The sequence below is a fragment of the Seriola aureovittata genome, chromosome 9, assembly GCF_021018895.1.
Source record: "Seriola aureovittata isolate HTS-2021-v1 ecotype China chromosome 9, ASM2101889v1, whole genome shotgun sequence".
NCBI lineage: Eukaryota > Metazoa > Chordata > Actinopteri > Carangiformes > Carangidae > Seriola > Seriola aureovittata.
In genome coordinates, this window is record NC_079372.1 from 12,396,192 (window position 1) to 12,420,302 (window position 24,111).

The 24,111-nt window shown below is 41.0% G+C and overlaps 1 protein-coding gene across 2 annotated transcripts in view; it reads right to left on the reverse strand.

Moving 5' to 3' along the window:
* scube3 (signal peptide, CUB domain, EGF-like 3) overlaps window positions 1–23,947 on the reverse strand; it is a 71,048-nt gene extending 47,101 nt beyond the window's left edge. For both annotated transcript variants that reach the window (XM_056385572.1, XM_056385571.1), the window contains exons 1-3: window positions 23,517–23,947; window positions 5,951–6,073; window positions 2,434–2,559 (exon numbers count right to left, since the gene is read on the reverse strand). In XM_056385572.1, coding sequence (XP_056241547.1) covers window positions 2,434–2,559; window positions 5,951–6,073; window positions 23,517–23,616 — 349 coding nt within the window. In that variant the 5' untranslated portion in view covers window positions 23,617–23,947. The remainder of the gene's footprint in view (window positions 1–2,433; window positions 2,560–5,950; window positions 6,074–23,516) is intronic.
* Between the last annotated feature and the right edge of the window lie 164 nt (window positions 23,948–24,111).

Consider the following 24,111-nt stretch of genomic DNA (forward strand, 5'->3'; position numbering starts at 1 on the left):
CCTGTGAGGTAAATTATACAGTGAGTGACATCTCACTCTGCACAGACAGGAGCAATGTGCTGTGATATTGCATTGCTTCCACCTTGCTGACTCCCTGACATCGTTGTGGGATTTAGGGCAGACATGGGAGACCTCAGAAACCAGAGCACCCCCGGTGAGGCGCGCGGAGGCAGCGTTCTGCTTCACGCTCTGCCGCCTTCTGCCACCGCCCAATGTCATTATGCTGCCAACACATCCAATTACAAGGAGCCGTGTGGCACGTGCGACAGCGAGCACACAAAGAGGACATCGACAGGGACGCATGTGCGCCGGCCCAACTCGAGTCCCTGAGCTCACAGTCGCCCCAACACGGGTGTCTACTGGCTAAAGAACAGCCTCAAGATGGACGGGAGCAGGAAGTTATGTTACACACTGGGAATTTATGCTGTAATGTTAGCATGAAAGGAAGAGGAAATAAAATAAAATAACTGGAGCTTTGTGGAAAAACAACACGGGATAGATCCAAAGAAAAGCACTTTAAAGATCTCAGACTCCATACTCAGCATGAACTTTTGAGGATCAGGTGAATGTCTCCTGCTCCGCTGCCTCAGGCACATCTGGTCTATAAGGGCTCTGAGGGTTTGACCTTGTCTGGGAACCAGCCTCTTAGGCTCTCTACTCCAGGACCAAGGGAAATAATCTTTTCTCAGGGGCCAAAAAAGAGCTTAAACCTGGAAGAGGAAGCTGGGGCCTTAACATGAAACCTTGGCTCTGCCTCTTCCTCTCCTCTCTTGTGTTTGTGCTGAGGATTATTCCATTAGCAGGCCAGAGCAGGGTCTCAAGGCAGTGGTTGGATTTGTACTTGACAGCTGCATATACACCATTTAGTGCGTCATTATGCCCTGTCGGCTGTGCTGAGATTTAAAAAAATATTTACTTGTTTAATAATTAATTGGATTGATATCTTTACAGGAATATACTTCTAAGACAGATCGGCCCTCTTGCATACAGGTCGTAGAAATAAAACACGGCAGAAGAAGAAAAAACTCTCTCCGTGTTTGATCGTGTGTGTTTCACTATGACAGATTATATCAAAGGGATCGATGGATGCAACTCCATTTGATGCAACAGCAGCAGCCACACAACCATATATTGCGATTACACACCTGCACGCAAGGCAGGAGCTGATCCACGGTAAAGCAAATGATCCACGCACAACTGAATGCTGTTGCTAAATGGCTTGGAAAATAGCCCTGCTTTACGCTGATGCGAGAGAGCAAGAGCGAGCAAGAAACAGAGAGTGAAGGAAAGGGGAAGAAGAGAAAGAGACAGAAACACAGCAAGAGTGAAAGAAAGAGAATCCGAGACACGGGTACATCGTCAAGTCAGAACAGGTTCATTATCGATCTGAAGATGGGAGTGTTTTCCATTCCAGTGTACCTTAATCCCAGCATTACATGCAGTTCATCAAGTAAATGTGGGACTGATAGGAGTGTGTTGCCTTGTGGTGCCCGCATGTAACGGCCTTTTCACAGTGAATCGTTGCTAAGTGCCGATAAGATTTTCTGTCATCACTTCAAATGAATGTGATATCTGCTGTGGCAAAGCCGCCTGTTACTTTCCTCCACAACAAACTCACAGCAGCTACCAGGATGAGCTGGATTTCAGTATCAAGTGAAACGCATCATGCTGAGGCTGTTACCAAGAGGGAGATGCTTTCTGTGGAGCAGCATGAGCTCTGACTTGGGGGTTTCATAACAAAACAAAAGGAATTTAAGGTGGGTGGATGGGGGAGAAGGAGCAAGATAGGAAGAGAGAATAGGGTGGTGGGGGTGGGGGTGGGGGTGGATGATGTCTGTGTTTAGCAACTCCCAACAGCAGGAAGAGCACTGTTTTCTCCCTTCATTTCATAACCTTTTAGGTGTAATATGTTCTCTGCGAGGCTAATATGAATGGCACACAGGTGAAATATTAAACCATGGGAAAGTACCGTCGGCTGACGGCTCACTCCGAGCTCCCAGCTCCCAGCTCAGGGTCAAGCTCTTCATAAATTCACCACTTCTCCTCAGACTTATTACAAAAAAGGTCTCCTTTTTCCTTTTAAGAAAACACATTTGGCGGCTACCAGTGAAACGAGGAAATAGCTAATATGTGATGCAGCAGTCTAATAAGAGCTCGATTCAGGCTCGAAACATATATTACCATCCATGATGTGACGTGAGACATGTGGAGAGAATAATTTATGCAACCACATGGGTTATGTCGGACCTAGTTTGAAATTTGACACATGCGGTTTAATGTATGTGTTCTCCTGACAAAAACCCTTTAACATTTTCCTGCATAATTAACCCAGCTGCGCGCGCGCGCACACACACACACACACACACACACACACACACACACACACACACACACACACACACACACACTTAAATGCATACATCATATACTCACCTAGACAATTGTGCCCGTCATGTGCCAAGCGGAAGCCATCATAGCATGTGCACCTGTAATTTCCTGGGATGTTAATGCACTCGTGGACACAGCCGCCGTTGTAGTCAGTTGCACACTCATCGACATCTGCAGAGAGATGACACACAGGGATGTGAGCAGGTTCTTCAACAACTTGAAACAATTAAGATCCAGTTAGGGACTGAGGATGTAGAAGCAGTACTAAAGGAATAGCTTGAGATTTTGGGGAAATGCACCAATTTGCTTTCTTGCAAAGAGTTAGATGAGAAGATTGATACCACACTCTCATAGCTGTCTGTTAAATAAGAAGCTACCACCACCAGCTGGTTAGTTTAGCTTGGCATAAAGATTGGAAACAGGGGGAAATAGGTACACGAACGTAACAAAATCCACCTCTAAAGATCACACCTTAAGACGTGATACTGTATCTTGTGTGTTTAATCCATACAAAAATCAAAGAGTAAAAAAAGATCATTAGTTTTACATTTGTTTGTTTGTTTGGTACAGATTCACTGATGTGGTTATTACTGAGCTGGTATGTGAATTTTTGGCTCACTGTTCCCAGTCTTGATGCTAAGCTAAGCTAACCAGACGCTTACTGTAACTTCATACTTCATACTTAGTTACCATACCGTTTTGAGAGTAGTGTTGATCTTCTCACTATCTGTTGAATTATTCCTTTAAAACCTGGGCATAGTTCAGCCATTTGGTCCAAGTTTTAGAGAAATTAAAACTGTTTTGTTCCATCTCTACTTCCATAAGAGCACTTCGGAGGTAAACAGGGATCTGACATCGGCTATGGTAATTAGTAGGTTCACCTTTTACTGATGTAGCTTGGATATAAGCCAGAGCTTCACTTATATTGTTTTGTTTTTAAAGCATAATACTGATAGTCAAAATTTTATGCCATATTTTTAATATCCTAAAATTTGACCACTTTCATGCCAGGACATTGCTTTTTTCCCTTGGAATTTTATTGTTGGCAGGATATAAAAGCATCTGAAACAGCACTTTGTCCAGTATGGGCACCTTTCTACCATGACGCAGCGAATAAAGTCCGTGGTGAAATACAACAATGTCATAATTATTACAAATAACATTCCTAGACAATTAAAGGTAAAAAGGAAATAAGTCTGTAAGGAAAGTTTTAACTACTTTATGCTGTGTATGTCATTGGAAAGGAATTTCTATTAAATTAGCACTGACATTATTGACATCATTGACATTACAGACTGATCGGCAGCCAGTGCTTAATAAAAGGTAATTATTGGCCATCACACAGATGAATCAAACTAACCCCTAAAGTTGATCAGTGCTGGTAGCTAAAACTGAAGCAATGTGACACATAAATGAGAGAGCAGAGGCAGAAAGATAAAGAGAGACTGCAGATTGGCATGACAGCCTGAGTGGAGTTGTCTGTTATGGTTATGATGATGGTTGAGGGGCCCATTCTGAGGAGACCTAGACAAGGTGGTTTGAGAACACAGCGCACTTCAACTCAGCACTTACTGGCCCATTTAGGGCCTGGATGATCCTGGATGTTCAGCTCCTCTTTGAGACTGCCTCACTCGTGCCTTAATTGGACTTGACAGCAGAGGGATGGGACTGCAACAAAGAAACACTCTGCTGCTCCCTGCCTCTCCACTTCCCACACATCTCTGTCATTCCCCGATCACAGCACACAATCACTCATCATTTTCCTACTCAACTCTAAACCTGAAAAACATCCTACCACATGTAAATGTAGACATGACTCTCCTGCAATAGCTCTGAATTTGCATTTATTCAGTGCTTGTCTCATACTAATGAGTCAACTCCCATATTTTGTCCCTTAATATCCACTAGACGTGGATTTGTCTCATGGTCAAGCTTTTATGTAACTTTTTAGAAACACCAACTATGTAATAGGAAGAATAACAAATATCAAATAAAAGACATTTTATCATACTTTTGCAGGGAAAGAGGATCCTGGGCTTGTTTCTGTCACTATTCCTGTTGTTTAAACTAAATCACAAAAGCTGAAAATCAATAGTTTTTTGTAAAGATTGTAAAGAGTGCCAACGCCCTCCCAAAAATATCACATCATTCATCTGTGAAGCATTAATAGATAACACATGTTTTAAAAACAATAAACTAATAATAATAAAAGCCAGTATGAAAAACAACTGGAAAGGGTGGGAATAAACACAAATCAAATTAATGGAGTCATTAAAATAAAATAAAATAAATAGAAAATTAAATATGAAAAAAAATTAAATGACCTTCAAAAATCCTGTGATGATTTATTATCAGGTTTTCCTGGCTGACTTCCCTTAAGAGAAACTTACCTTCACAAACCATAAAGACCTGTACAGTGGAGGACAGATCAAGATGGTCCCATCTGATGACAACATAGCGCTTCCACTTATACACACAGATATTGGCAGCAGCTACACTGAACAAAGCCTTTAGATCAACCACTAAAACTTAAAACTCCAATCTGAACCACAGACTGTACATACATAAAAGTTGGTCAAGCGTGACAGCTCTACACAACTTGGAACCATGAGAATGTTTTCTTTTTTATCATTGTCTTCATACTTTCTGCTGCCCCCGTTTAACACAAATATGTGACAGCCAGGTACACACAGAACTTCTTGTGCATGGATAATGTCAACAGACTGTGCGACAGCATGCTCCTCAAATCGGACCACCAGTTGCTGAAACACTTATCTATTTATTTCTTATTTTATGAGTGTTGCTTTAGAGTTTTTTTTTTGTTTGGTTTTTTTTAAAACAAGCATATCAGCCTTGAGGAGCCATCAGCTAACCTTCACTTCAATGGAAACCCAATCTTGCACATATTTTACAACAGATTCAATAAAGCAAACTTTTTATAACCTACAGGCAGAAGGCCATGAAAAACACTCGGTCAAGTAAATGAAAGAATAATAATAGTAAGGAAAGAAATGACATTGTGAAATATGGTTTTGTAATGATACTAATAAAAATTGTGGGATATAATGATCCGGAGGCTTTGAGCACATTGAAAAAGGCTAGAAAAACAGACTTGTGTCTGACAGTCTATGAGGCCTGCCTCTGGCTGTGGAAATATCCCTGACTGCTTGGCAGGGCCTCTGACTGCCATTTCAGTCGCTATCTTAATTCTCTCCTCTAACATGTGCAGGAAATTTACTGCTTCATTTCATCTTGTCACAAAGGAGCACTCTGCACCTGGCTCTCCCCTCTCTCCGTCCGCTGCTCGCTCTCATCTCGCCTCCCTCTTCAGGAGAGTCTTAAAGCTAATGAGTTATGTTGAGTGAGACAGAAGCTCTTATCAAGCCTGTCACTGGCCCAGGGGCTTACGTTCATAGAGAGATATGGCACATCAACATGAGAAATGTGGCTTTTACTTCAGTGTACTGTAAAACTCCTGCCCATGCTCCAGCAGAAGGGAAGAGAAAGTCTGTGCCTCCAACCACAGGTGAAAACGAGCGCATTAATCCAATCAGACTTTTACCTTCACAATGTTTGCCATCCCCTTTATAGCCTGACTTGCAGATACATTTGTATGACTTCAGGGTGTTCTGGCAGATGGCATCGATGCTGCAGTTGTCAAGCGCCTCTGCACACTCGTCCACATCTACAGAGGGGGAAAGAAGAGGGAGGGGCGGTTAGTTGATGGAGCTGAAACCGCCTTGATACCAGTGTCACGTACATACCAGAAACAATAGTTATTTTCTGAATGTCAAACACAATGTAATTGATTGTGCTAACATTTGACCACTCTGACTGAAAGACCAAATACAAAGACACACAAATTGACAAAAGTAAAAATTAATAAGAAGATTCATATGAATCCTATTGCCATAATTTTGAGTTTAATTTGATAAATTGGTGCCATTTTCAAATAGGTTTGTTCCAAAATGACGAGCAGTCTCTTATTTGTAATCACAAGTAAATATCCACTTATTGATTGTGCTGCAGTGACCTTTAACTGATGAACTGGACATTTGGCTCTTAAAAAACACTCATGGAATTTTGAATGTTTGACTTTTTATGAAAAAAAGAAATATCTTGGAGCCTGAGTAATACATGAAGATAAAAAATTATTAAAACAACCACAGTGAACCACAATATCCCAGGTTCATGTCCTTTGCTGGATTCTTTCTCTCTGTCCCTTTATTTTTCTGTCATCTGTCCAATCCATTAAATAAAGACTGCCCAAAAAATAATTGTGAAAAAACAATAAAGTCTTGAAAATTGGCATTTGACTAACAGCCTTAGTTGGGCTAAAAAGAAAACAAGATAACAGCATAATAAAATTTGCTCTGAAGACAAAGTACAACTTAGGCTGATTAACTTTGAGTCATTAATTTAAAAAGCATCTGGTCAAAACGTATCGGACAAATTGAAATTTCGATAGTGGCACTAGAAGTCAATTCAAGACAATTCTTACTAAGGGGAACATAAATGTCAGTATTGAATTTCATGGCAATCCAAGCAATATCTGTTGAGACATTTCAACAAAACAAAAAATGTTAATGTTAGTGCGGCACTACATGAGAAGTCAGGGCATCGCAAAATGCAATAGGATTTATCCTCTGGACATCATCAAAGTCTGTACAAAATTTCATGGTAAAGTAATTCATCAAATATTTGTTGACATATTCCAGTCTGGAGCAAAGCGAGGGGCCAGCCAACTGACTCAGAATGTCATCCCTAAAGCCATTTTGTTAACATAGAAAAAAAAAAAAAAAAAAAAAAAAAAATCAGTAAAAAGTGCCTTTTCACAAGGAGCATTCATTGGACAAATTTTCAGTTTTCAACATGTAATGTTTTGCATGAACTTCAATCAAAGAAGAATGTCAAATCCCAGACCAACCACATGGATTTACACCTAGCTAGCACGTCTCTCCCTGAATATCTGATGTGGGCAGAGATGAAATAGGATAAAAGGTAACTGTTGTGTAACTGCAGCATTGAGTTTGAATTATAAAGGAAAGAATCTTAAAAGATAAGAATGGAAATGGATTTAACCAGAAGTATGATCAGGTTTGCCTCATGGAGCCCCTAATCCCACCAAATCCCAGTTAACTAGCCCAGGTGTTTAGGATTACCCCCCTGCACACAGGGGAAGGGCAGCTTAACCAGGTTTACATAGCTTCTAGTATCCACTCTTATCACAAACCCTCTGCAGGAGCTGGCTGATCCCACTGGGAAATGACCTGCAACCTAAACCCCTGAGCTTAGCATATTGCCTATATCTGCCTGTTCCTGGAGGACATGAGATCCTCTGTGGAAAGGAGGACAATGACAGTGCAGAATTCACAAAAGTTTGTGCAAAGTTTGTATCACAAGACCAAATCTAATACACCCATGACAACACCTTCAGGCAAACACAGTGGAAACATCACAATAGCAGGTTACTAATGCTGGTATTACTCCAGGAAGAACACAAAGCTGTCGTTAGTTGGAGAGTCACGTACACATACTCATCCTGCTATTATGCAAGCTCAACAAAAGTTTGCACATGCAGTTTCCAGTGATACCTGATGACTGTGTAAAAACCATTAATCTGACTCAAGGTTAGGTTTGATAAGACTGACAGCCTGCAGCCATGCCACTGGCTCTGCGAGGCTGTACTTAAGACACAGAGGCGCTTTGACTTTGGATGCTAACATGCTCACAATGACAACAGAGAGCTGAAGTGAAAATAGAACTTTCAGTTCGGGTCCCAGAACTAATAAAATCCCTAATAAAAAGGGAAATTTGTAATAACGCAAATACCTAAAACAGTCTTGCCAAGCATATTACAATTCAAACTGAGGGGGACAATTAATTTATGCACCAAATTTCATGTTAATCCATCCAACACTTTTCCAAACATTTTTAATTAAAAAAACAAAAATGTCAAATTCATGGTGGCGCTAGAGGAGAAGTCGGGGATCACAAAGCCATTTAGTGATGCAGGAGCTGCTCAAACCCTCTATTGATTTGTATTATGTGAAAACAATATGAATTCACCTGAGGAGCAGTCTGGGTCCTTTCTCCTTACAGTCCATCTTCCAGAATAAGAGCATGACAGGCCGTGTGAGGAAGTGTTTTTCAATAGAGGACGTATTAATCACAAGAAACTATCTGTCTTATTGTCAGGTTTCTTTGTGCCAAGTCTCTCTGGTAATTAATATTCATTATGACAGAAACTCAAAGAATCCCTCTTTTCATCTTGTTATTAATGTTTCCATCTGGAGCATCAGTTCACTTTATCTTTCCAGTCTGCAAGGTTGTCAACTCTCGCACTTTTACTTTGAGACACACACAAACACACTCTTAAGCTTGCACACTCCCATTTTTCAAACACGCCTGAAGTTGGAAACTGCATTTACGATTCAAAGATTAACAGCACAACACATCAACTGTCAGCACATCAGTTTAACCTGTATAGCTGTGATATTTATATCTGTACACAGTATATATGTGTGAGTGTGTGTGTTTGTGTGTGTGTGTGTGTGTGTGTGTGTGTGTGTGTGTGTGTGTATATAGTGCAGGAAAATGTCACTTGTGTATTTGTTTCACTATAACTCTCAAATTTGCATCTAAAACAGGTTGATACTGTCGTCGCTTCAGGCAATTGTTGAGTGCAAAAGCGCGGCTCTAGATATTGAGCTGTAAGTATCTCCACTGTTGGTAAGTGCCATGTTATGATACATAATAACATCAGTAGAAATGATGACAGAGAGAAGTTTGCTGTGAATTTCGTCTTGTAAAACAAACAAAACAGAGTGTATGCTTGGTAAAACCATCTACACCGGTGACATTGTGTGACTGTGCTAAAGCTGTTCCCTCCTCAAAAGTTTCCTTTGAGCAGTTGGCAATTAACTACAACTTTTATAACTTTAACTTTATTTGCATCTTTGTGCAAATATTACTCACAACCTAACATCTGTAGCATGGCACAGTTAAAGCACAAGCTAAGATTTCACTAACAATGAATATCGACATATGAAAAATAACTTAACAGCCTGTGCAAACTGTTTTCCTACAGTGAGCAACCTATTTACCGAGATCCGGAAATTAACTTGGACTCAGACAGACATATAATGGACACTAATGTCAAATGAACTCATAAGACTTCCACGTTCCCATCGCCTTTGGTGTGAGCTCCACAAAATGAAATAAATACAAATGAAGAAATCCTGGCCCACAAACTACAATCATCCATGTCTGTCAAAACATTGTTTAAAAAATCCACCCATAAAAGTTACTGGGAGCGTTCCAATGGACACATGGACAACAAAAGCTAAACTGACTGGTCTTGTTGGAAACCCAAACTGACTTTGCCATGGAAATAAACATGTCGGAATCAATAGACCCTTCGCTTCAGTTCATAGGACGCTCCTCTAAGAGCTTGAGAAAAAAAGAAAACATGCAGCATTTTCAGTAATGCTGCCCTGGTAATTGACTCATGCCAGAGATGAAAAGATTGTGTTTTTCATTGAGAGTTTCTTTCATTCTTTTGTGCTGAGGAATCAAGTTGTTGGGAACAAGTTAAGGCAGCAGAGGATGAAACCGGCGCTTTGAGACAAGGATGAATAAACAAAGTCAAAACAACAAATCCAAAGAAGAAAGATGTTTGGCAATGCTCAGATGTTTAAACATTTTCCTGCGGGGAATGTGTCATTTTGAATATTGCTGCTGCTGTGGCTCTCCTCTGGTTCATGCACTTGAGCATATTAAAGCCACAAATAGCTTGAGCCTGTGTTTAAACCCACTGATATTCTTGGAATATTGAATTCGATGATTTTGTTGGATGAAACCATGTCGCGCAGTAATGAAGCAGGTTTTCTTTCTCCTGAAACCAATTTACATCATGCTCCATTGTATGCTCAATAAAACTTTCAATTTTGCAGTATGTCAAACATCTAAATCCCTCAATGAATTGTTGCATGTTCTTGCCTCAGCAAAGCAAACTTTTAATTTTCGGGGGCTGGAGTTAGGGGGGATGCAGGCCTAAGTGGGCATATAAAAGGGATTTATTATAATTGTATTAAATTTGCTGGATAAAACGTCCTTATTCCCTCAGAGGTGGTGATTAGGAAAGTTACTCTGAAAAGCCATTCGTCCATTTATTCCAAAGCAGTCCCCACATGTAAGTCAGAGCTGCCAGCTAAGGGCTGCTGGCTGTGGAGGTGAGACCTTGTCAGAGGTGCTTTCCTCTCTGATTTATTGGAAGGCCCTGGGATAAGCAGTGTATTTAGCTGGGCCAACTCGAGGGGGTGTTTGCAGGAATAAGACTCAGAGGGGAGAGCGCGAGTGTGTGGGAGAAGGTGTGTAGTTCAAACATAGGGTAATGTTTACTTTGAGTGTTGAGACCCTTGCTGTTTGCTTTGCCCCAACCCACCGCCCCACCTCCACTCCCTCTAACCCATCACCTCTCCTTCAGATACAGAAATAGACTTGAGTGTAGCTGGGACACCCATAGGTGTAGCTTTACTCGCACCGCCTGCAGCCAACTCCAAAATAATTGTCAAAAATATGTACCAAGTGATGCATTCAGTCAGTGAGAGCAATAAAATATTCAGCTGCGTTTTTCCTGACAGAATGACTGGGTGCAACATTTGAACATCTGCGGTTACGCATTAGAGACAAAAACTTCTTTCTTGACAAAGACATTTTCAGAAGAAATCCTTCATTTTCATGAGCCCCTTGTGGCAGAGGAGGAAGGGTGCTGGGTTCAATTCCATAAAAAGGTGTTCTTGGGATCACAGTGTTTGTCATACTATGTATAATTACAAAGGAACAAGTATTGTAATTATCCATCTTAGAACCACACTTACACTATACTTAGGGTTGCGGTTGAGCAGGATGGGGTTAAGGTCAGGATAATTACTTTATGTACAGAGCAGCAGAGTCTAAATAGCTATACTGTATGAACGCAAACAGTAACACCTCTTTTGTCTTTTTGTTGTAAATGATCTGTATGATGTTGAATTCTAACAACTTCCATTTGTTGTAAAGCAAAACAACAGGTCTGGAAATGTGACTAATTTCCTCTGGAATTCATTTGGGGTCACTGGAAACACAGCAAAGTCTGTCCAATGATACAGAAAACGGAAATTTGAAAAGAACGATCTTTTCCTGCATTTCTGTAAACGACAGCACAAAAAAAGCATTATACACACACTTAAAAGATCCGCTCCGGACTGATAAAAACTCTACGTTGAATCTGTTTTTTCCTCACAGAAGCTAAACATTGTTAAAATGACATTCACTTTACCTCCCTCATGAAAGAAATCCAATGTCACTGATTTCAGAAGTTCAACTACAACACACAAATTGTCTCCAGCTTCACCGAAAAAGTCAATTCTCTGTGTATGTGTGTTTCCACGTCACGTTTGCGTAAGTTGCATATTGAACCACACTTATGATGCTACATAATTATACTCGTATGTGCATACAGCAAACTCAGACTTGAGGTGAGCACAGAGAAACTTTCCACCTTCAGAGGATGAACGTAACAGAGGCCTTTTAGTGTCGAGCTTTCCACATCTACACCGTTCTGCGCAGTGACGCTCAAACATCCAAGAGAAGCAACAATAAGCAAAACACATATTTGAGTGGAGGGGGAAATTAGCACATTTATACCAATAATGTCCACATATACAGCCATAATGCTGCTGTGTGTTTGAATCAAAATCAAAACTGAAAGTTTTGATTTATTTATTTTTTTAAAGCAGTGTGTGTACAGTATACATACGTACTGTATATGTAAAACACATCACATCCAAATTGCCAAACTGCATGTGTAGACATCCTGTGCTGTTTATAGTACACATTAATGTAATGTGATGTGAGTCTTTCCTTTAATCTGGGGCCCTGAGAGGAAGTGAGGACGAGGTTGTGGAGAGGACAGGAACTATGGCCGGTTGTTGCAACATTATCACAGCACCCTGTGAAAATGTCGTGGATTTTCAAGTTGTGCAGGGCTTGAGACCAGCAACCCCCCCACCCCCACCACCACCACCCCCAAAAAAAAGTGGTTTTGATGAAATGCAGACGTCAACATTAACACAAAATTTAGCATCTCACCCCCTCTCCTGCCCATATCCTCTAATGAAGGGACACAGTGTTGGCTGTCCAGCAAGGCTCTGAAAAGTTGTGAATAAAAATATCAACTGCTTCCATTCGGGATATTTACTCTCATCCTTCACACACTCTAAATGTTTAGGAATCATGACCACTGACTGATGCTGTGCTTTCAAAAACTGTGATCACAACTTCAAAACCCTGGGTCCCTCCCTGCTTATGTCCACCAACCATGAAGCCTCAGATGGATCTGAGGGCGACAGGAAAATGAACAGGAACATGCAAGCTGAGCTTCAGGAGAGCAATATTATGTTAACAAGTCCAAAGACATTAACTGTGTCAAATCTATGGCTTTACCTTGTTTATACCTAGCCATGTTTTCCTTTTTATTACTTTGTCATTACATCTAATCTATGCCAATTAGTTGTATGAAACAATGACAGCAATGATTGACCTTTGTAGGGTTGTTACATTACTTAAAAGGTGCATTCTGCCAAATTTACACATTCATTTCAGTTTACTTGTCACAGGGATTACCACTCCGTGAATCCGTGAAAACAGTTATAGTATAACGTCCTTATAGGAGGGCCAAAGGAAAGATACTACCAAACTGCATTATGGGAATTGTAAGATTTAGTGTTTTTGAAGTTTGGTGCAAGAATTTTTTTTCCATTCTTTTTTTTTTAACTGTTTCTGTTGAGTCCCCTAACTTTGTAGAAGTGTAACACTAAATCACAGCAATTTAAGAACATTTTATTACCCCTTTATTCTATAAATCAATCGTTTGGTCGATAAAATATTAGAAAATAGTAAAAAAAATCCTCTCACCTAAGGCATTATATGACTTCATTACTACAGCTCTGATTTAACCTGCAATAATAAGTTTCCATGTGCTAATTTTGTCCAAAATAAATTATCTAGGGCACAATAAAGTTGTCATTTGTACAGTCATCCATCACTTCATTTTAATCAAAACCAGTGCCAAAGCCCCATCTATATTCAACCAAATGTTATGTTTTGGTGCACACATAGTCACTGAACTAGTTTCCTCTCTGAGGATCAATAAAGTAATCTAATCTAAATATTTATTATATACCTTTTTAATTTCTTTTTAATTTACAGAAGCGAATAATGACCCTGTAATATTATTTACTTTGTTTTGTTAAGTTTCCAAGATTTAGCTCAGCATCTTCAGTCCAACATAATAATGCACTCCCTTCAATTCTTTATTCCACAACTGTCTGCTTCTGTGTTACGCAAACGCTGATATATAATGCATTTGTATTTGGGATGTCCTTATTACAACAGCTTGACTAGCTGTGTCCACTTCTTCAATCTGTTAACACCTTTGTGAGCCTTTTATAGTGTGTGTGCTTTCCAACAACAGTGACAGCGATGAGCCTGGAGACTGCAGAGTAAAGAGCAAGTGGACTCACCTCGTGTCATTTATAAAACATCTCTAGAGGTAGCTCAGACTCAAGCTCCGCGAATAAATAAATAATGGCCATTCTCTGTGATTTTGATCATAGACCAAGCATCTGGTGCTGTGCCTTTCCTTTAGCATGTGTGGCCTTAATAGACTATGACTCACAGACCTCCGGACCACCTCTAGAAGGAAAACACTTATTACAGTAATTAAGTGAATCATAGAGTAATACTAGGCGAGCACAGAGAGTGGCTGACATGACACACTCTAAGTGTCGGAGATCTAATTCATACCACTCTGAATAATTGAGCATAACTTGTAACCATTTCCCATTAGGAGCCGAAGTGACAAGCAATTCATTTGTACCTTTCAAGGGAGTTTTCATCCTTCTTGGCATGTGTCCTTCACTGTTAATGACTTCTTGGCCTCATGCAGCATATTTTATATGTGGGAAGGGTGGCACTTAGTCCAGCTGTGTACCTTATATTTATACAACCAGAGCTAACTGACATGACACTCTCCCCTCTGCACACAGCAATTACATTCATTGGTGGTTGCTTTAGCCAGATACAGTACCAACTATAAAGATGGCAACGTAGCTATTACAGCACAAGTGTGATATTTTTAGATGTTTCCTGTCAAACTGAGGTATAAAGTGAATGGTTCTCTGTGTAAGCTGTGAAGCAGGCATTAACTACTAAAGCTCAGAAAAGTGAAGTGCAGTGGGCTGGAAGTGACTGGACATGTGCTTCATTTAAATGCTGAGAGACAGCACAATCACTTCACGCCAACATTTCACTTAAACGGATATAACAAGTGTTAAGGGGCGTGTCAAAAACTGTTTGTACTGTATTTCGACCAGCCTGCGTAAGGGGACACCGCAGCAGAAAATATAAAATCTGGAAAGGTTTACCTTTACATATGGAGGCATAAACCCAAAGGTCAATATGGGACAGTTGATCTTTCATAGTAAACACAAAATTATCTAGCTCAAAACTGATTGTGCACTCAGCTGAAAGATTTACAAATATTTTCATAGCAGACAATGTGAGATGGAATGAGAAGAGTGAATCAACAGCCAATTGTTGGATTAAAATCTCCAACTAATGATTCGTTTCATTATTGAGTAATGTATCTATAATTTTCTCAATGAATCATTTTGTCTATAGAATAAAATATAATATATAAAAACTGAAATAGTAATAAAAATAGTAATTTTACTAACTAACAGTGAAAAAACCCAAAGACTGAAAATTAAAATCACACATGACAAAGAAAAGCATCAAATCCTCACATTCAAAAAAGTGAAAGCAGCATAAGCCTCACAATTCTTCTGTATGGCAAATAAATAGTTGTTGTTTCAGCTATGCGATTATGATTAAGGTGATGATTTTTATTATTATTACTGAAAAGTACAATAAATGTTATGCAGTCACAGTGGACATTACATTTACCTCTCAACTTGTCGCTCAACCTGATGCATATTTTTCCCAAAAACTTGGTTGTGTATCATCACTGGGATTTAAATTCAAAGTGTACCCTGCAGCTAATCAGTGCAGCACCATGTCATGTCTGCCAACTCTAAATAGGCTTATATAATTACAAAAATATAATTGTGTTGACATTTTTTTTTTTTTTTTCATAAAAAAGTTGGCTCAGGCTAATGTTCCTACTCTCACATTTTCACCAACAGATGGATCCTATTAAATTTGAAATTCCATTTTCCCACCTACCCATGTTCTCATCAGTGTAAAGCAATATGAAAAAATTAAATTTGCGATATCCTAGCAATATTTCACATTCCTGGGCAATGGAAGTACCCAATGTAAACTTGTGAATGACATGTCAACTATATTGTACAACAGTATATCAGGTGCTGTGATCGTCACAGAAAATTACAGGAGGGACTGAATGCCTGTAGAGCTGCAATGATTAGTTGAATAATTGATTAGTTGATCAACAAAATTAATCAGCATTCTAAGTCTTCTGTGATAATAAAGTGGACATCTTTGGGTTTTGGACTGTAGGTCGAACAAAACAAGACATTTTAGGATGTTGGCTCTCTTCTTCTATTTGCTGCCATTTTATAGAAAATAAGAAAATAATCTGTAGAGTAATCGATGATGAAAATTATTGTTAGTTGCAGCCCATAAATGCCTGTATGATGGAAAGCTGTAACGATTTAATACAAAAGAGACATGAACAGTACTTGCCATTAATCAGCACAATAAGCTATCACAGACTGCAATAAATATAAATGTCTGGAGTTCACCAGAGGTGATTAAACACTGCAGAGGGTCATATGGTTTTTCCTGTGCCTCTGTCCATTGAGGAAGTCTCAAATTCATCAGTGAAGTCATCCCTCTTTCTACCCAGAATGCATTGGCCAGAGCCCACCACATAAATAACTTGCCTTTTTTTCATCTGGATTCCTTGATGTATTAGGTTGGATTTTTCCATTACTAAGCAGAATAAGAGCATTTCCTTTCACTTCCAGCAGTCTCTAAAGCTGGAGCTCACCATCAGGAATGTAAACACACGCAGTCTGTAAACAAGGCTCTCTCTGACCCCCAACCCCCCTCCGACAACGCTGACCACCGCAGACCAGCCTAATGATGTCCCTCGCTGACCCCCCCCAAACTCTCAAAGAGAGACGCGGCCCCATTATTCAGCCAAGAGGTCACAGGAGGGAGCAGGAAAGAGGGCGAAAGAGAAGAAACGATGGTGTAGAGTCAGTCATGGGCCTAAAAAAAGTACAGAGATTGAGGTGACAGTCCCACTGATATCTTCTCCTGAATCACACTATCCCCAACCAGCAAGTAATGGAACAGAAAAACAAATGTAGGCTCTGTGGTGGGGGGTTAGAGGATTAATGATCTCAGAGCCACTGCAGCCAGCTGTGGGACAGCACTGAGGCTCCTCAGCGAGCCATCAGCGCTTGTGAGGGGGGCTCTAGAGGTGAGCACAAGAGTGTGGGGTCAGAGTGTCGTCGACTCTGACTCCATCCTCCCCCGAAACCAACAGGGATGTTGTCAGCACAGCGCCGCATCTGCACAGAGAACAAAGGCCACTGACAGGGTGAGAGGGAAAGAGAAGGAAGAGATGGAAGCGGGAGAGAGAGTTTTCTAATTTTAACCACAATGCCACAGTTGAGAGAAGCATCACAGGCCTCATTTGGAACATATTGTTCAGATTAAAGCCTTGATAAATAAACAAGCTGCATACAAGCTCTGCACTCCTTTCTCCTGAGTGTGAGGGTTCGAATGTTCCTTACTGAACTCTGGTTCGGCATACAAAGCAGTTGTCCTGGTGTTCTCAGGAAAGTTTGGGTGATTTAAATTTGATTTTTTTTTCCCCCTATCCTCTGTTGCACTGAAAGCTACAGCTTTGTCAGCCCTGCAACCATACTAAATGAGGTGACAAATGGTGGTCACAAGGTCCTCGCTTGCTGCTGATAAAGTGAATTTCTGTTCGAGGAAGGAAGAAAAGGTACCATGACACAGGGATCGCAACAGCTGATGGGGTCCCCTGGGGAGCAACAGGGAATCTGCAATGTCCACAGGTTAAGATTTTGTTTGGCTGTGACCTAACATTCGTACTGCATTCAGAATCTGGAAGTCAGTCTAATGGTTTAAATTCAGCATATGTTTTCTATCGAGGAGTTATATGAAAAGACTGATACCACTCTCATCTGTTTCTGTTAAATATGAAGCTATCCCCAGCAGTTGGTTAGCTTAGCATGAACACTGGAAACAGGGGGAAATATGTACCCGGGATCTACTCAAAGATAACAAAATCCATCTACAAGCATCTCTAAAGCTCACAAATTTACATGAGACATCTTGTGTGTTTAACCCATACAAAAACCAAAATGTAAAAACATAGTCTTGTGGTTTCACAGGGGGTTAAATGCAGGATTGTGTCCTTGCCAGCCAAAACATAGTTCCACACAGAAACCCCTCTAAAAGCACAAGTTGTTGCATGTTTTTTTGTGGTATATTCAAAAAACAAGATATAACAGAGCAACAAGTCCTGCAACCTTAACAACCATATGGGTCGTTTTTTTAAAACCCGACCCATAGGAGTGTCTCCTGAGACAGTGCCCCTACGGCAGTATGCGTACCAGACCTCGGTTGTCATGGTTACAATAATAAACAAACAGACTGTACCAAAAGCGGAGTACCTACCTTTGTCACCATGGTTACTATAATAAAGGTCATGGCTTGGTTAGGTTTAGGCACTAAAACTACTTGGTTAGGTTTAGGAGAAGATCGTCATTTGGGTTAAAATAAGTACTTCCTCAACATAAGTATAACAACGTAATAACAACGTTGGTAACTTTGTCGAATGGTCACGGATAATAGAAAAAACATAAACCACTGGTTTCATACGGGAATCGAACAATGCTCTCTGGTGTTGTATTCCTGTGTTTTGTTGACCCATCCAACCACCCCAAACCTCCTCCTGATGCAGACTTTGTCGCTCTTTATACTATGTCACTGCACTTTTCCCTTTCCTCCTGTCATAGTTACTACGGCCACAAGATGTCACTTAACCACATATGTAACTATGGGTCTAATGACCTGCTGCACAAAAAACCTATGGGTTTGTTTTTTACATGAGGAATGTCTAACAGAGCTTTAGAGATGCTGGTAGGTGAATTTTTGGCTCGCTGTTTTCCCATGTTCAGTCTTGATGCTAAGCTAAGCTAACCAGACGCTTGCTATAGCTTCATACTTACATACCATACAGTCTTGAGAGTGGTATTGATCTTCGCATACATCTGTCGAACTATGCCTTTAAGACCCGAGTTCAGTCGTTTGGTCCAGTTTTAAATAAATTAAATCTGTTTTGTTCCATCTCTACTTCCATAAGAGCACAGCTGTGGTAATTAGTAAGTTCACATCTTACTGATGTAGCTTGGATATAAGCCAGAGCTTCACTTATGTTTTTGTTTTGTTTTTAAAAGTATAATACTGATAGCCAACATTTTATGCCATATTTAATATCCTAAAATTTGGCCACTTTCCTGCCAAGATATTGCTTTTTCCCCTTGGAATTTTAATGTTGGCAGGATAAAAGCATCTCAAACAGCACTTTGTCGAGTATGGGCACCTTTCTACCATGACGCAGCCAATAAAGTCCGTGGTAAAATCTTTAAAGTTGCTACCAGCACGTCTAAAAGTCACTAAGTAACTTATTATTTGTTAATCCCTTCAAAAACCAAAGTGTGAAAACAACATTTTGACATGTTGGGGGTTGCATTGGATTAAATAAGCAAAATATTATATATTATTATATTATATGCTTTATAGGTGCTGGTAGGCAGTTTTTGTAACCATTTGACAGAGCTAGGCTAGCTGTTTCCCCCTGTTTCAAGGCTTTGTGCTAAGCTAAGCTAACCAGCTGCTGTTTGCAGCCTTGAGTTTAACAGACAGTTTTAAAATTGTATCAAACTCACCTAACTCTCCACTAGAAAGTATATTTCCCCAACATGTTGAACTATTCCTTTACATTACTGCTGGAAACATTTATGTGATGCTGATAAATTCTTAATTTCCTAAATGGAAATGTGGCAGTAAAACTTTATCGCCTAACCTTGCAATTTTCCAAACAATCATTTGGAAAGTGCACTTATTGAAATTCTTGTTTTTGAGACCTTGAGTGGGAAGTCAGATTTTTTTTAAGGCCAGAATCTTTGACACTCTGTTGCAGAGAGGAAAATGTCTTGGTTATACATTCCAGCGGCCAGGATGAAAGTGAGCAACTGTCCAGAACGAAGGCCCACTGAATCGCCTTGGGTCACAGCTTGTACCAGACAGTTTTAACTTTACATGCGCCTGTAAACATGGTGCTCATTCTGTATGTAGCTGCAGCCTGCCTGCCTGCCCTACAACTGAACTAAAGTGTTTGTATAAAGCTGCAGCTTGGCCACACTGAAGCCATGGAATTAAAAAAAAAAAAACTAGGCACAATAAGCTGGAGCCATCCTGTTTTTTTAAAGGATTCTCCCTCTATAATGGAGCCTCATTTTGGGAAGTGAAAGACCTACAGTCTGCTAAGTGCAGTCATTAATATCCAGTCTAAAATCACTCATCGCAGTCATCCACATTCACTTGTCCTCACAACACACCCACAGATCAAAGTCATCTTCGTGATTCATACCACATTGCTCTTGGACAGAATTGTTATCAAGTGTTTTCACCACTCAAGTAATGCCAAGATAATAATCTCTCTGCTCTCTCGGCTGCTCTGTAACAACATGTACAGTGGTTCTGGAGCAGCACTTGTCAGGCAGATGCTTTCTGAGTGCGTCTGCTGAGTGGTAAAGTGAAGCTGGATTGATCCCCTCCACCCACTCATCAACTACTGGCCGAGGGCTAGCCTGAGGCGCGACCTGCCTCAGACACTCTGATCATAACGAGAACACAACTAGCTGACACTGCATGCCTGCTGCAGAGACGGAAAAGACAAACAAGCCCGACTCTCATCACAGGAGAGTACTTTTGTGTAGGGAAAAAAAAACATTTACAGGTTAGGAGCTCATCAGCTTTAATTGGGTTTACATGGTGAGAAGTAGATAAAGAAAATGAATGGGTGACCTGTCACTGTGGTCAATGAGTGATTCAAACTGTCATGTCCTGATCCACAGTGTCCTTAACTGCTCAAAGTTACAGAGCATCCCAACGAGGACAGAAGTGGTCTTTTTCCCTGGTTGACCTGAATACACCTTCCATTCGCTGGCTCTTAAAAATTACTTTGACAAAAACTGAGCTCCGGTACCTCGGCAGACAAATAGGGGCTTTTGCGCCTGCTTGTGTGAAGGCACATCCAGTCTCTGAGGGGTTAAGTGCAGCAGCTCAACAAATACCACTGAAGGAGCTTGTCAGGACTCAGGGGTAATGCTGAAACCACACAGCCTGAGAAATGAGAGCGAAGGTGATGAAAGTGGTGTCAAAATGTTAAAGTGAGATGACTGGCCATTTTCACAGAGGATAGTGCCTGCCAGTCTTTTTTTTTTTTACCCCTCCTTCTTTCTGCTAAACAGCAAGCGCTCGTAAGTTCAAGGCCAAAGGGATAGACAGAAATAAAAAGGCCCATTTAAATGGTTCTTTTATGTGGCTTCACATACAGTTTCAAAGAACTGTCCAAATTACCACAGACACAGCCCATACACTCACTCATTGTCCCAATTATGCGCACACATACACTGACCTTTGCGTGCTTACACAGACCTGCAGCATATCCAGCTTTCTATCAAGTAACAAAAGTGGGCTGGAGATGACTGCAGAAAGCGGTGAAAGGGGCAGAGGGGAGCTGTGCACATCTTTTATGTTGCAAAAATATAAATAGCACATTGGCTGACAGGGAGCTTTCTGACACAGTGGGTGTAATGCAGTCGTTGCTTATGGCTGACAGAGAAAAAGCACAGCTACTTCATTAATTGCAAAGGAAAGGAAGCGGGGACAAAGCAAACAAAGCAAGAGTTGGGTGAAAAAGGAAAGGGGTGAGCGGGTGTTGGGGGTGGGTGCAAGGGGGATTTCTTCTTCCCTTCCATGTCGCTCATAGTGGAGACTCAGGCAGCATCTCTAGGTAAGCCTCCCCGTCACTTGGGCCTCATATTGCCAGGGCTGCTTGGTTCCCACAGTGTGCCCAGGCCTGGATCTGGCCTTCCTCCCTGCTCAGGCAGCCCTGCGTCTTTAGACCCCCAGGCCCCGGAGCAGAGGTTACACCAACACAGCCAGCCACGGCAGCATGTCAGCCCCACACCAACCGTTGCCTTGGTGCCGCTGCATTAGCGAAGAGCTCCTGACTCTGTTCGAGGGAGAGTGATTTGCCATGACGTCTGTGGCTCCCCTCTTTCCTTTCCTTCTCTTTTCCTCGCTTGCTGCTGCTCACTCGCTAAGAAACCTCCTCTCTCACCGTCTGTCTCTGCACCCTTAATCTCTGCTGTTTCCCCGCTCTCATTTTTCCCTTCTTTGTCATTCTCTCCACCACATCCTCAAACCTTCCCTCCCTCATTCCACTGCTCTTTCACTTTTTTTTTCCTATAGTAATGACTGATGCCTGAAACTCAGTGCCATGATTAGACTGACATTGATGAAAGACAAAGACTCTTGTCGGCAACATCTGCGTTGAATAAATATTGAGCTGACAAATTGTGCAGCTTTTTTTTTTTTCTAGTCACTGTTCCTCTCTCTGTTTCTGCATTTTTCAAAATTGTTCCCAGCTTGCAGACTTGTCAGTGCCACAGACTTGCCACCAACATCAAACACTGTATTTATTTTCAGTTAGGCACAAAATATGCTCACAAATAACTTCACAACCAAACACAGATAGTATGTCACTGCAGGGCTGCTTGTCTTGCACTGATAAACAGGAACTGGAGGAGAAGCCTATCAAGTGGGGGTCGTCCGGCGTTTCACTGTGTGACCAACAAACAGGTGCATGCCACTACAGAGAAACTCTCATACTGAAGCATTCCACACTACAAGGAAGTGTGTAATCGATGTTGTGGAAAATAAAGTGAGAAAAAAGTAGTTCTAATTGCAAAATGTAAATATTGAGTTTTCCCACAAGTGGGGGCAGACCACCCAGGATGCAAAATAGTCACCCACCCCCTTTCTCTTTTTGCCTTGTCGACCGCCCGAGAGATGTCTTTTTGTGTGTGCAAAACATCACCAACCACAATCAACACTCACACAGAAACCATGATGTGTCTTTGCATGCAAATACTTCTGGCAGCTCTGCCTTGGCATTTTGTATTGTGGGAAAATTAAGTGATGAAAACCTGGAGGAGAAGACTGAGTGGATCAGAAATGGAGTGAATAACACACCGTGTCTGTCTTGTTCCTGTAAGGTGCCAGAGTTTTTTTAGTTTTTTTAAATTCAGGCTGCCCTTGTCTGGTCTGAATAATTTCTCACAAGACAAGGGAGCAAGAGGGCAGCCAGCTGGGCAGGACGGTACTGTAGCTGCAGTGTCTGACAGACACAGACTCCTCCATGTGTGTGTTACAGGCTGGTGTCAAATACTTGTCTGGACTGTGACAAATGCCTCCTGGTAGTCTCACTACAATTACCTGCAGGATTAGCTATGAAACATAACTGTTCACACTGCTGATGCTGTTTGAAGATCAAAGACAACTGTTTTTTTTTTTTTTTTTAACAACTTAATTTAAGCCTCATTATGTTTCCTTTCTCTTCTGTCCTGGCAAGTCAGCAGAAATATGAGGAAACTGAGCACACTGACACAAGAAAACAGCTATTAAGAGATTGCCAAATTAGGCACTGAATCAAGAGAAGGTGTCTGATTGAATTAAACTAAGAATAATTGATGGAGAAAAGTAACTTAAAACTTCAATCTTACCCTCTACATTCGGCTCATAACTTGTTGTTATACACATAAATTCAAAATCCATTTATTTAAACTACTGATCTCAATTTTTATAAGTGTCTTCTTTCCAAACGCATCCAATACATCTATTAATGAGGCACCAAGCAGTCAAGCAAAAAGCAGCACATTCCCAGCCACGATGAGTAAAATCAAAGCTATTTAGAGGTGAAAACTTACCTTGAGTGGTTTTACTTCCTGAAGCTGACTGTTGGACAAAGACGACCAAGCAGAAACCTACAAATCCAAGGCTTGCGCGAATCAAAGCGTGCATATACATGTTAACTTTCACTGTAGTTGAACACCAGCACTTTCTAAGGTCTGCGATGCGCAAGAGCACATACAAGGGTGTGTGTGTGGTATAAAGGTCTCTTGTTATTCCCTCTGAACACCCGCTGACAGGATCCTGTGCGATCCCTTCTCCCTCTTTACGCCTGCTTATTTGAGTTTCAAGTGATCGGGGTTGAGGATAGCCCGACAACGCGGAGCGGAGGCAGGCTTTTTTGTTATCATGTTTCGAGCCAGACCAATGTCAATTTAAGAGAGAGAGAGAGAAAGAGAGAGAGAGTGAGAGAGAGAGAGAGTGAGTGAGTAAGAGAGAGAGAGAGAGAGAGAGAGATGGAGTGGAGCGGCGGGGTCTGAAGGGGGAGGAGAGAAGAGGAAGCAGCGTCCGCGCTGCGCTCCGGACTCCTCCGCTGCTCCTTCTCTGCCCTCACTGGCTGTCGCGACCTCCTTTTTTTTTTTTTTTTAGTTCTGCAAAAATTCTCACACACAC